The 12,679-nt window shown below is 41.8% G+C and overlaps 1 protein-coding gene across 1 annotated transcript in view; it reads right to left on the bottom strand.

The window, feature by feature from the left end:
• Positions 1-12,679, bottom strand: part of TMEM212 (transmembrane protein 212) — a 74,231-nt gene that overhangs the window by 25,978 nt on the left and 35,574 nt on the right. Inside the window, 2 exon segments of the mRNA XM_089910871.1 lie at positions 4,363-4,680; positions 5,893-5,952. Coding sequence (XP_089766997.1) covers positions 4,363-4,680; positions 5,893-5,952 — 378 coding nt within the window.

Here is a 12,679-nt window from a genome sequence, read left to right on the forward strand (position 1 = left end):
CAGCGGCCATGGCTCACGGGCCCAGCCGCTCCGCGGCATGTGGGATCTTCCCGGACCCGCGCACAAACCCGCGTCCGCTGCAGCGGCAGGCAGACTCTCAACCACTGCGCCACCAGGGAAGCCCTATCACCCAGTTTTATGTCACCATTATTATTATTCCAGAGAAAATTATGAGATAGAAGGAATAGTAATGCCCTGAATTGCAATTATTTTTCTAGATTCTGATTTTTCGACTGACCACTTTGATGTGACCACATAATAGAATTTGTGAGGAAGAAATACAGTGGATTCTTACAGTTGCACGGTACTGCTTGAGTTTTACTGGATCTACCCGAGGGGATTATTTCCCAGAAGCACCAGAAACACCTTGCTATAGCCCAATGTGGGACCTCAGAATTTTAGGATAAGAGTCATGGAAGAATTTCTTTCAAAACACATTTCTATTGCTAATGATGCAGAGTACGTCTGCTGAAAGATTTGGATCCAGTATATTGCTGTTAATTTGCCTTTTGTTTGTCCTCCACTGATAAATAATCTGTCCCCATGTTTTAAACTGCATTTAGAGGGTTTACCTACATCTTTTATGGCAAATATTTCTCAGTTCATTGAAAAAAAAATAAAACCATTGTATCACATGAGAAGGAGAAAATATTTTCTTTCCCCCTTTCATTAAAAAAAAACCAACCCCAAACATAACAATGAATAATGAAAGGAAAACAAACGAAGCCATTCCATTCCATGGAGGAGGGGCAGAGTAGCTGCAGGGGACAGCTGCAGCGCGTCTGGCGTCTCAATTCTTTCCTTTCTCATCACTTTATTACTTACTGGACCAAGAATGTAGACAATTTCAGCTACGGTTGTTATGCATTTTAGTTTTTCAACTTAATTCTGTGTGGTGCTCATTTGCCTTCTGCACTGAGTCCTAAGCCCACAGGGTCACTTCAGTGTGTTGCATGGAACAACACAAACAGGGGTCTCTTAGTCCTCTCCCAGCTCCACCCCTTCCCACGAGGCCCTTGAAATTTGGAAGGACTCACTGTCTTAGTCAGCCTGGGCTGCTATAGCACACTACCATAGACTGGATGGCTTAAACAACAGACATTTCTCACAGTTCTGGAGGCTGGAAGTCCAAGATCAAGGTGTCAGAAGATTCAGTGTCTGGTGGAAGCCCACTTCCTAGTTTGTAAACGGTCCCCTTCTTGCTGTATACTATCACGGTGGAGAGAGACAGAGCACACTGGTCTCTTCATTTTCTTATAAGGGCACTAACCCCTTCATGGGGGCTCTACCCTCATGATCTCATCCAAATCTAATTACCACCATCACAGTGGGGGTTAGTGCTTCAATGTAGATTTTGGGGGTGACACAAATATTCAGTCTGTAGCACTCACACCATGCTTTTGTGAGTGTTTGTCAAAATCATCAAACCCTTCATGCCTCTTTCAAGCATTAGACCTCTGGTTTTAGTTGGGTACCAGTTGACTGCATGCTCATACACTGTCACTGTGTTACCTTCAGTAAGATGCAATCAACTGTTTATGTCCCCTCCTAAATCCATATGTCGAAATCCTAATCCCCACTGTGATGGTATTTGGAAGTAAGTCATTTGGGAGGTAATTAAGTTTAGATGAGGTCATAAGTGTGGGGTCCCCATGATGAGATTAGTGTCTGTAAAATATAGGAGACAGAGAGATTGCTCCTCTCTCTAGGAGCAAGCCCAGGAAAGGCCTTGAGAGCACACAGTGAGCAGGCAGCCATCCAGAAGCCAGGAAGATAGGCCTCACCAAAAACCAACCATGGTGGCACTTTGATCTTGGACTTCCAGTCTCTGGAACTGTGAGAAATAAATGTGTGTTGGTTGAGCCACCCAGTCTACGGCATTTTTTAATAGCAGCTTGAGCTGACTGGGACACAAGATGACTTCAATTCTACTAAACTGAAAATGCACAGGAAGGAAGAAATAATGAATGTGGTGATTCCTAAAGGGGTGCTTGATTCATTTTTGAAAACATGTTTTTAAACTTGCACAAACAAACCCTTACGAGGGAATATTTTTCATCATAATATTGACTGTTACATATAGATCTGAAAAAATTGATTTTGTTTTACAGTACAACCACAATTTTCCCCAAATCCTCCTTCAAACCATTGCTTTTTTCTTTTTTACAAATTTTCATAGCTCTTGAGTTTCCTGCTATGTACTATATTTACATAAAGAATTTTATTTTTCAGGCAGACACTTAAAAGTGGGCAGGTTTTAAAAACATTTTCAGTGTTCTGTTTATATGAAAAAAGTGTGAAACAGCAGCATATTTCACAGTGTTTATTAATAGTTTTAAATAAAAATTTAAAAATATTACTTATCTCTTTCAGCACTGTAGGGAATCTAACAACATAACTACACAGAGGTTCATTAAAAGTAGAATCACTATGTAGAATTCTGTATCCCAGCAAACGATCCACCTTTCTTTCTAAGAAAGTTATGTGTTTTCTAGAATTTTGATAAACAATGCATTTATTTCACTGCTAGAAATTGTGCCTAATGTAGCTGAGATTTCTGCATGGTAACAAAGGTTTGTTCTGGCTTCATGAGCTCCTTTTGGTCTTGGGGCAACAGTGGTATATTTATTAATACAGGACATCATATCCCATTATGTCAGCCATTCATCCTCGCTAACGAAACGTGATCTGCCTCCCCTATGGATTAAGTGGTGTCAAGTCATCCAAGAATGTTCACCAAAGACATGCTTATTAAATTTATCTAGAACTCTCACCCAAACTACTGCTGCATTTTCTGCAAATGGGAAAACTGAGATTCTGTCCTGAATTGATATTTAGTGCATTGTGTGCTAGGAAGAGAATTTTCATCAGGATCTCTTGGGGGCATGTGTTAAAAACGCATGTTTCCTGCCTCCAACCCCAGAATTTCTGACATAGTGGGAATGCACCTGGAAGGGATGCAGAAATCTAGTTTCACAAAAACCCTGGGCGCTTCGGATGTCATTGATTCCCTTTGAGGAACGTGTTGTAGTTGTATTGGTTCCCATACGTAGCTCAGAAACCACACAGCAAGAAACTGTTCTGAGCAAGACGGGCGAAGGCAAAACCCTGAAGTCACAGAGCTTTGCTCTGCTTTCAATTAATTTTCTCTCTCTCCAGGCACTTTAGGTGGTCTCACTGTTGGGTTTCCATGGTAAGGTGCTGTCGGCTTACCAAGCTCGGCGTATATTTTTTTCATTCTTTTCTCCCTATTCTCCACCCTACGTTAAACCACAATGTTGTGAGGGTCATGCTTAAAATGACAGCCAGATGTCTGATTAGCTATGCATGCTAAGGGGTTATGACTGTCAACTTTTAATGTGTGGTTCTCCTATGCATATGTTCCTTAGTAAATAGTCTAGAAAGTTAGGACATTTGCCACAAGGGAGGATTCTCAAATACTAAACTTCTACATGCCCTGGCAGTACAGCGGGGGCAGTGATTTTGGTCTGCTTGCCTTGTTTCTCGGCAAGTTCCATGTAAAATCAACTCCGTTCCTAAGAATGTACAGGATTTCCTTTGCAGATTTATGAAGAAGTTGAAGAGGACAAGACTGACCACAAAAAGCATTGAGAGTGCCAAATTCTTGTCTTCCAGCTTTACTGGTTGGTGCTGATAGGATGAAACTGGAAAAAAATTGGCTAACATAACCCAAATTCACTTGACCCTGATATAGTCCTAACTTGAATCATAAAGCCAGTATAAGAGTTTGCAGTGAGAAATACCTCTTTTCAGAGGGAGGTTGTTCAACCCACAGAGGAGGGACCCAGTATCAACTGTAGGAATTTGGAATCAGAAATCACTTGTGCTGTTTTCCCAGTGACCCCGCTCTAACCCTCCTGGAGGCCAGAGCCTTGCATCTTAATGGTCTGGCAGAGGAGCAGAGGATGCAAGGAGGGGGATGAGGGAGCCCAGGACAAATCTGGCCTGATGAAGAGAAATAGCTCTGGGTTCTGAATCTGGTCCTACTAGTCATTAAGCTGTGTGACCTTGGGCAAGTTATACAAACTCTTTAGCCTCTGTTTACTATCTGTGAAATGGGAAGTACATTGACACATACTAAATATTCAGTTCATAATTCTATTATTATCATATTAAAATTATTATCAGCCCTTTCGGAAAAAGTTAGAAAGCTAAATCTGATGTTGATGTATTATATATCAGCCTCTTAGCTGGAGTAGAAAGAGTGGGAGAATTTTGGTTATACAAGATACAGGGGTAAAAAAGAGAGACAGATTAAGTATTAATGTACCAAACTTTCCATTTTAGCATTTAGGATGGAACAGGAACTGGCTCCCCCTTTCTGGAAACTTACATTTATATGTGTCCATTCCGGATAAGTCTTGCAGAAAGTGTGATGAACGCTGTCAGGGACACACAGAGCATGGCAAAGCTCAGGCACAGGTCTAAGGCTTGAAGTGTCAGGTGGTACTCTTCGTAGTGTGGTGGGTCTACACAAACTGATGGGAATTTTGCATACGGAAAAGGAAAGGCAACTGCATAACCAAGGTAATTGGTCCCTGCAATCCCCCAAAATGAGTAGAAGCAATACGGGCCAAGGAGAGCAGATGCCAAGGCTACAGTAAAATGAAGTGGACATCCCAGGATGCTCAGAATCACAAAGGTGAAACTAGCTTCCCACTGAAAATAAAGTAGAAACAAATTGTTACTTGGGGAGCTAGATTTTTCAGAAGCTTCTTAGCAATATGTGGAAAGAAAGAGATGCTGGCTATTAATCTTTCCTACTGGGAAATGAAGGAGAAGTGGGTTACAACCGTCTCTTTAGGCCCTTTTGCCTTCCTCTTGAACTTTCACTATGGGAGAATAACGTATCAACCCACTGGAGCAAAAATGAAATCAATTCCACTCAACACATTTATTTACTTACCTCCTATCATGTGTTGAGAACCAGTCCGGGTGGGAAAACAAAGATGAGTGAACAGAACCCCTGCCTTACCCTAGGACCTTGTTATTCAGAGTGTGGTCTATGGTCCAGGAGCACTAAATATCCCCTGGGAACTTATTAGAGATGTAGAATCTCAGGCTTCACTCAGATCTACTGAATCAAAATCTTCATTTTAACCAGATCCCCAGGTGATTCACACATATATTAAAGTTTGAGAAGCCCTGCTGTAGCCATGGGAAGAGGAGCTATAATCAAATCAAGGTAGTCTTTCTGTACCTTGGGATTTACTTGGCTCTACACTGTTGAAATGCAAGATATCACAGACTTTTCATTCTTTTTTTTTTTTTTTTTTTTTTTGCAGTAGGCAGGCCTCTCACTGCTGTGGCCTCTCCCATTGAGGAGCACAGGCTCTGGACACGCAGGCTCAGCGGCCATGGCTCAGGGGCCCAGCCGCTCCGCGGCATGTGGGATCTTCCCAGATCGGGGCACGAAACCGTGTCCCCTGTATCGGCAGGCGAACTCTCAACCACTGCGCCACCAGGGAAGCCCCTTTTCATCCTTTTTTTAGGGGAAGAGGTAACAGGGAGATTGGAAGGAAATACCAAATTGAGGAATTGAGACTTGAAAATACATGATTAAAAACAGAGGATCCTATAGATCCACTTTTTCAGAATGAAATTCAGGAAGACTAACACTGATTCTGTCCTCCCCAAACTACACTACTTAAATACAATAATCACAGGAACTGGTAGAAAATGTTTGGAGCAGGTATCAGATAAAAATTATGCATTTAAAACAACGTTTATGACTGAAATCCATCATAGTAAGGCATCTATTAGATAGGATTCAATTATAATCAGAACTCATTCTCTGTGTTCCATCCTGAACTAGTAGAGATTTGACCTTCAAACTTTCTCTGCCAACCTACTCGATGTCTATACATTTACCAGGTGTCTCTCGGTCCACTCTTTGTGAGCCAACAGTAGGAGTATACCAGTCATGATGGCCTGTGAAAGGAAAATGGAAAAACAACATCCCGTGAGAGAAGGTACCTCTGGAAAGAGTTCAGTTTGCTTCACGGTTTGACAACTTTATCATAAACCAGAAGGAATAGCAAATGGCTAAATGGATTTATGGCTCTGATCACCTCCTCATCCGTGATGACAATGAGGAAAAGAAGTCATCAGTGTCACAGAGACATGATTCACACAAGCTCATTTTTTTGATTTTCTATGTTGCCGTTGCCATCACAATTATAACCTTTACTACTGTTAAGATGTCACTGCAATGAAAGCTTGGCTTTAAAACCCTTGCCGTATGTTTTATTTTGATTAATTGTCTATTGTTCATCTTTTTCCAAATTGCTAAATTTACAAATGGGAGGAACTGAAAAGGAAACGTGTCACAGAACCGCACCCACCCTCAAACCCTCCCAGCAGCGGTATATCTTTTACTCTTTGCTTTTTTTGAGATTCTGTGGCCTCAGCCTGCCGGTGATCCCTGTCTCTCAAATAACAAAGATTATCATTAGAATGAATGCATCATGGGGCATTTATTGTTCTGGGGGCAGTGGTGTCCAGCTTTTCAAAAGAGAGTTCTTCATAGTCTCCGTTGAAGAAAAAGCCCCCAAATGCAGAATGAAAATAGTTCCACAAAGGAGGGAATGGTGTCACCAGAACTGAGCAATAGATAATGAAAAAAAAATTCTGGGCTCATCTTCGCTTCGGCACCGGGTCTGATAGAGACCTATGTAATCAGTGTCTGGAAATTGCTTATTCCCAGCCCATAAATCATTTGTTCCTGGTCAAGGAATGTTTTGAGGTTGGGAGAGAAAACCAGGAAGAGATGTGCCTGAAGTAAGATATAGAATGAGGACAGGTTTAAAAAGAGTTACAATTTAGGGTTTTGACAGAGAAATAAACATGACTGTATGTATAGTATCAACAGGGGAAAAAAATCGGAGCTTTTACCAATATGGTTTTGTGGGATGTTGCTTTTTGTAGCTCCAGGTCTGGCATATTTATTGTTTTGAGACCTAGCTTTTCATTTTCCTGGCATATTCTATTTTGAATATTGGATTTAGAGAATCTGAGAGCGAGGGGAGAAAAGCACGCACATGTACACTCACACAAAACTCATGTAGCTAAGCCTGACGTTCCAGACTTTGGCATCGCCATACCATAAAACTCCCATGGATAAAAACAGAAGCATCTGCAATCGAAAGAGGTTGGCTTGATTCTGCAAGAGGAAAGTTTCCAAGGGACCCTATGGAGGTTGAGCCAGCATAAACAGTACAACAAAACAGGAGAATTATTAACAGCAACTGTAGCACTGATGCTAAGCCTGGGGCTAGTCTCTGCTCTCAGAGGCAAAGCGCTCAATTGACACGTCACTCCTCTGTGTGAGAGAAACACTAAAGCAAACGAGATAAAAAGCAAAGGAGATGTCTCTGCTGGTTGAAGTCCAAGTAGATAGCTGACATTATCAGATGCTTAGAGTCCAGGTTGCCTTAACTGCTTTGGCACAAACTGTTTCTTTCCTTTCAAAAGCTGAAAAATCCTGCAGAATTGCAGTTGCCTGTTTTTTCTGTTGTAGCTGCCAGCTTCAATTTTGCTTTGTTTACACAAAACTTTGAAAAAGATCTTTCATGGGGGAAGCTGGTGTATGCATGCCGTTCAGTAACTTGTTAAATCCACCCTGAGGACTGTGGCTCAGGAGCCAAGCACACCCATCTTTCCTGGTGCCCGGCCGTGCGTGGGAGGTGCAGTGCGGGTATTCCCCTAAGAGTCACAGGCTTTCCTTTTTCTTCTTTTCATTGTTTTAAAAAATTTATTTTTAGACAGGGAAGGGGAATAGAATAAAAAAGGAAGAGATTTGGGACTTGTCTGGTGGTCCAGTGGTTAAGGCTCTGCGCTTCCAGTGCAGGGGGCATGGGTTTGATCCCTGGTCGGGGAACTAAGATCCCACATGCTGTGCCACGCAGCCAAAAGATGTTTAAAAAAAGGAAGAGATCTGAGGGAAGAGAAGTCAAGTGGGAAAAGGAAATGTGGGAGGGTCTGAGAGGTGAAGAGTTGGGTAGAGAGGGGCGGTCAGGTTGTGAGGAAGGGCGGAAAGGAGGCCATGCCTGGGGAGGGTGGGAGTGCAGCTGGAGGCCCAGCCCTGCCCTCTCCACCCTCAGCTCTTCTTGACAGGCTGTGGACTTGCTCTGTGGGGACAGTTCCAAGGACATTACTTGGGTTTTGCAAAAGTTGCTGCTAACATTCTGCATGCTAATTGTGACCCCTCCCACTAAATCTTTAAATGGCCCCAGTAAGGATGCAGTTCCCAGAAGCAGATGAATTGAAGGAAGCAGAGAGCTTCACAACAGAAATAGAAACTTTTAGAGAAATCATTATAACATGGGCTAATTTATTCACTTATGGACATCTATTTTGGGTCTACTGGGAACAAGGGATGTGATAGGCACGATGCAGATGGAATAATGATAATAACGTTTAACATTTATTGAGCACTTATTCTATGCTGGGCACTCTACCAAATGCTTTACATGTGTTAATTCATTTAATCTTCATAATGAATGACCCTAGGATGTAGATCGTCTCCTATTTTTAAAATGAGGCACAGAGAAGCCGAATAAGGTAAGCAAGCTCACCAAGCAATAATTATACAAATAATGGCTCCAACTCTCAACGGAATCTATAGTCCAGGTGTGAAAGGACTGAAGGCACTGTGGGGGAAATATGACTCAAAGCAGGTTTGAAGGATGGATGTGACGTCAGTGAGAGATGCAGAGGGAAGGGCAGTCTGGGCAGCCATGGGAGAGTTGGTTCCTGGCAGAGAGGAGTAGGAAATCAGGCTTGAAAGCCACGTGAGGTCAGGGTGTGGAGGGCCTCAAAATCCAGGCTAATATATCTGAACTTGGTTTGGACAATGAAGCAACACTAAAGATTTTTGAAGACGGGGCTAGATTGGTACAGCAGAGGTTTAGAAAGATGGGCCTGTTATTGCATGCTTGCTGCATTGGCCTAGAGGTCTCTGTAGGACCTTGGTCTTCAAGCTTTTTTTTTTTTTAACCTTTACCCATAGTAAGAAATATATTTTGTAACACGGCCAAGTTACAAATATTTTTACATCTAACCAAAATAACTTTATTATGTGTGATACACTGTAGAATTCTCTATTATATTCCATTCCATTCTGTCCCATCCTATTCTGTTCTATTCTATTCATATTCTATATGTTTAAATGCTAGCTACCCAACAGGTTGATTTTATAACCCATTAATGTATAGATCCCCACAGGTTGGTTCTAAAAGTTTCAAGGCATAAAACCTGAGTGGGGCAGGAAGTGGTAAGGAGGTGGGCAGGGGTTGCATAGTGAGAACGAAGAAGAAAAAATGCATAGGGATTTGCCTCATAGGAAAAATAAAAGTTGGCAATGGATTGGATGTGGTGGGGCGGGAGTGGGGCTGAAATGGGCTGGTTTGGGGCATTGCTGCCCTAAGGACCAGTAGTATCTCCTCCCTTGGGAACCTGTCAGACATGGCCTGCATTTTAAGATCTCCAGGTGATTTACATGCACATTTCAGTTTGAGAAACACTAGTTTAGAGGAAAGGATTGAGTCAAAAGTCACTCCAGGGTTTGAAATTGGGTTCAAAGACTGGGAAGTCAGGAGAAGGCATAATTGCTTTTGGTGGTAAGATGATTGCATTTCTGGATCAGTTAAGCTTCAAGAAGCTTAGGATATCTAAGTGGAAAATGGACCATCAGCTGATTGGAAATCGCAGGACTGTTGATGCTATAAGAGACTTGAGCATTGGTGCAATCAAGTCCCTTCTCTGATGAACGAGGAAACTGGAGCTTGCATGGGTGAGTCCAGGCCCTACCTTTCTCCGAAGTTCCTGTCTCCAAGCAGGGTTCTGGGTGCAGCGCTGCTGCTCACCGTTGGCCAAGTCCCTGGACCCTACAGACTTTAGGTCCTGTTTTTAAACTCAGTTCACTTCAGTCTGTTCATCAGAGCTTGATCTACAGGCCAGGTTTTCCAGGATTAAAGTAGAGCTCAGTCCTTAAGGCTCAATGATCTCCTTGCTACATACTTTCTAGCAGTTGATGACTTTCAATAACCTGGTTCAGATTTCTAGGAAAACAGCTTATCACGTGTCTGTAAGAATTGAGCTAGGAGAGTCTGCGGAGGAATATTTGTGAAGAATTTAGAAAAAGCTTTGAAAGAAAGGCACCGGACAAACACAAAGTATGGGTCACTTCTAAAATCTCTCTCTTCCGATCTCAAAAGAGATACGGAGTCATTTTCAAAAGGAAATATGTTTGAAATGTACATATTATCTTTCTACCAGAGGAAGATACACTTTGCAGGCAAGTTGAGAAGTGATTGGCAGGGAAGGTTGTGGGATGGGTCAGAGACCTTTGAAGTTGACCCTAATCAGACAGAGCTGTGGTTCACTACCAAACTCACTAGGAAAAAAATCATGTTGTTCCAAATTTAGACGTTATTGAAAGAGGGAACATTCTTATTGCTTTCCTTCTGGTGAGGATTTTTTCCTGCTTTAGTGTAAATACCAGCTTGACCTTTATTCTTTGCCACCTAATTAGAGCTCAACTGTATAAGGAATTCTGTACTGTCAGAATGGAGAGCATGGCATTCACCACTCATTCGACAATATGTATCAAGCAATATTTAGCACGAATACCTAGCATGTCACTTACTCCCTTTCAAGTGCTGGAGATATAGCAATGAACAAAATAGAAAAAAAGAAATCCTGCCTTTGTACAATCTACATTTGGGGGGGAAAGGACAAACAAACAGATAATAAGTCAGTCAATTATGTTGTATATTAGATGGTGTTATGGGGGGAAAAGTAGAGTAGGGGATGAGAGATTGGGAATGCCATTTGCGGGGGAGGTCTGCAATTTTAAATAGGGTAATGAGGGAAGGCATCAGTGACAAAGTGACATTTGATCCAAGAATTGAAGAAAGTTAGGGAACAAGCTGTATGTGAGAAAAGGCTTCAGGCAGAGAACTGGCAGTGCAAAGGCCCTGAGACAGAGACATACCTGGCCGTGTTTGAAAACAAGGAGCCAGTGTGATGGGAAAGAAAAGAGCTAAGGGAAGAGTGGTTGGAGATGAGGTCAGGATGTAACATGATACGGAACTCAGCAGGTCGTCAGGGAACAGAATGGGAGAGTGAGGCAGGTGGCAAGGGATTAGGAACAAAGGGTTTGGACAGAGAGTACGGCATAAATGAAAGGCATCGCATTAACTAGCATTTGTGTAGGGCTTTAAAATTGGCAAAGCTCTTTATTATGCAGTCTCTGAGCAAATTGTGTTCATTCTCTTTGAGCCTCTTATGGTTAGACAGTTTCACGTGGGCTCTCTATACCTGTGAAATTCCCCATTCTACAGGTAAAGGCAATGAGGAATTGGTTGAATGAGGGCCCTGCTCTTGACTACATACCAAGAATGTTAAAGTCAGGATTTGAACAGAGGCTCACCTCTCCAAATCGTAACTCTCTGACTCTACTTCCCCATGCTGTCACTCAAATCAAAAAGCCACCAATTAGCTGTGTGCTAGAGATTTGTCACGTCACTTCTCTGGGTCTGATTGGTCAAGCAGATGTTCGGTGTAGAATAAGCATATGCTCAGTAATCTGTGAACCTAATCAAATCACCAGTATCTGTTGACCATATTATGATAGACCCTGCAGGGATAGGCAAAGAATTATAAGAAAGGGACACAGGATTGAGCTATAACCATGGTTTTGTTAAAGTTTGGGCCAGTTGTAAAGTCAGAACTTTTACAAAGTTAACTAGAATAGAAAATATCAGAATTCACTTCCCATAGAAGGTTAAGTATTGTTTTGTGAAACATATGTTATATAAATCTAGTTACATGTATATTTCAGTATCTCTCTTTTTACCTTGAGAAAAATATATAGATGTATTTATGTACATTCCAGGTCCTGATGTAAAATATTTTTCTTACTCTGGGTCACTAACAAAAAGTTTGGTAGTCATTTATATAAATGCCATCACTGCATTCTAGTAGATGTTTAATAAACATTTCCTTGAATGTGTGGTTTGGGGTAGTTGTTGGGGGAAAGAGGAAAGGTTCAAGACTTGGGTGGTGGTGTAAAAGAAAACATAAATAAAAAAAAGAAAAATACCATCAAATCGTTTCCGTGTTCAGTTCCATGCTCCCACCATCCCGCTTTCCTCCATCTGCACACCATCATTAAACCCCACTAGACCAAATTCCTTTAATATCGAGATCTTGTTTTATTCTCCATTGTAACTCAAGCATGTAGTAGGCTACCAATACATATTTATTTATTAAGTAAATTAAAATTATATTTCCTAGGGTCTTGCTTTTAGATGACATCTCTGTTAAGTTCGATTTTTTTAAAAACGTAAAATATTGCCCCTCCTGAGAGTGGCTACATTTTAAGAGAAAACTCCATACGATCAAAAAGCTTCAAAATCAAATTGTCTAGTCTCCAATAGTGAATGTCAGGCATCCCAGGAAACAACGAGAGAAGGATTTGTTGGATGTTTGGGCCTTTGTAACCCCTCTTCGATCATGCCTCCATGGCAGCCACCTACTCCCAAGACTACACGTGTTGGTTTCTTTGACCCAGGGAGCTGAGGTACCAGTGTCATCATTCACCTGTGGTGACCATTCAACGGGCAGACATTGAGCAGTTACTTAGTACCCACGT

This window comes from Delphinapterus leucas, chromosome 4 (assembly GCF_059928025.1).
Source record: "Delphinapterus leucas isolate spDelLeu-1000000601 "Yukka" chromosome 4, BTC_Dleu_Yukka2, whole genome shotgun sequence".
In the NCBI taxonomy this organism is placed as follows: Eukaryota; Metazoa; Chordata; class Mammalia; order Artiodactyla; family Monodontidae; genus Delphinapterus; species Delphinapterus leucas.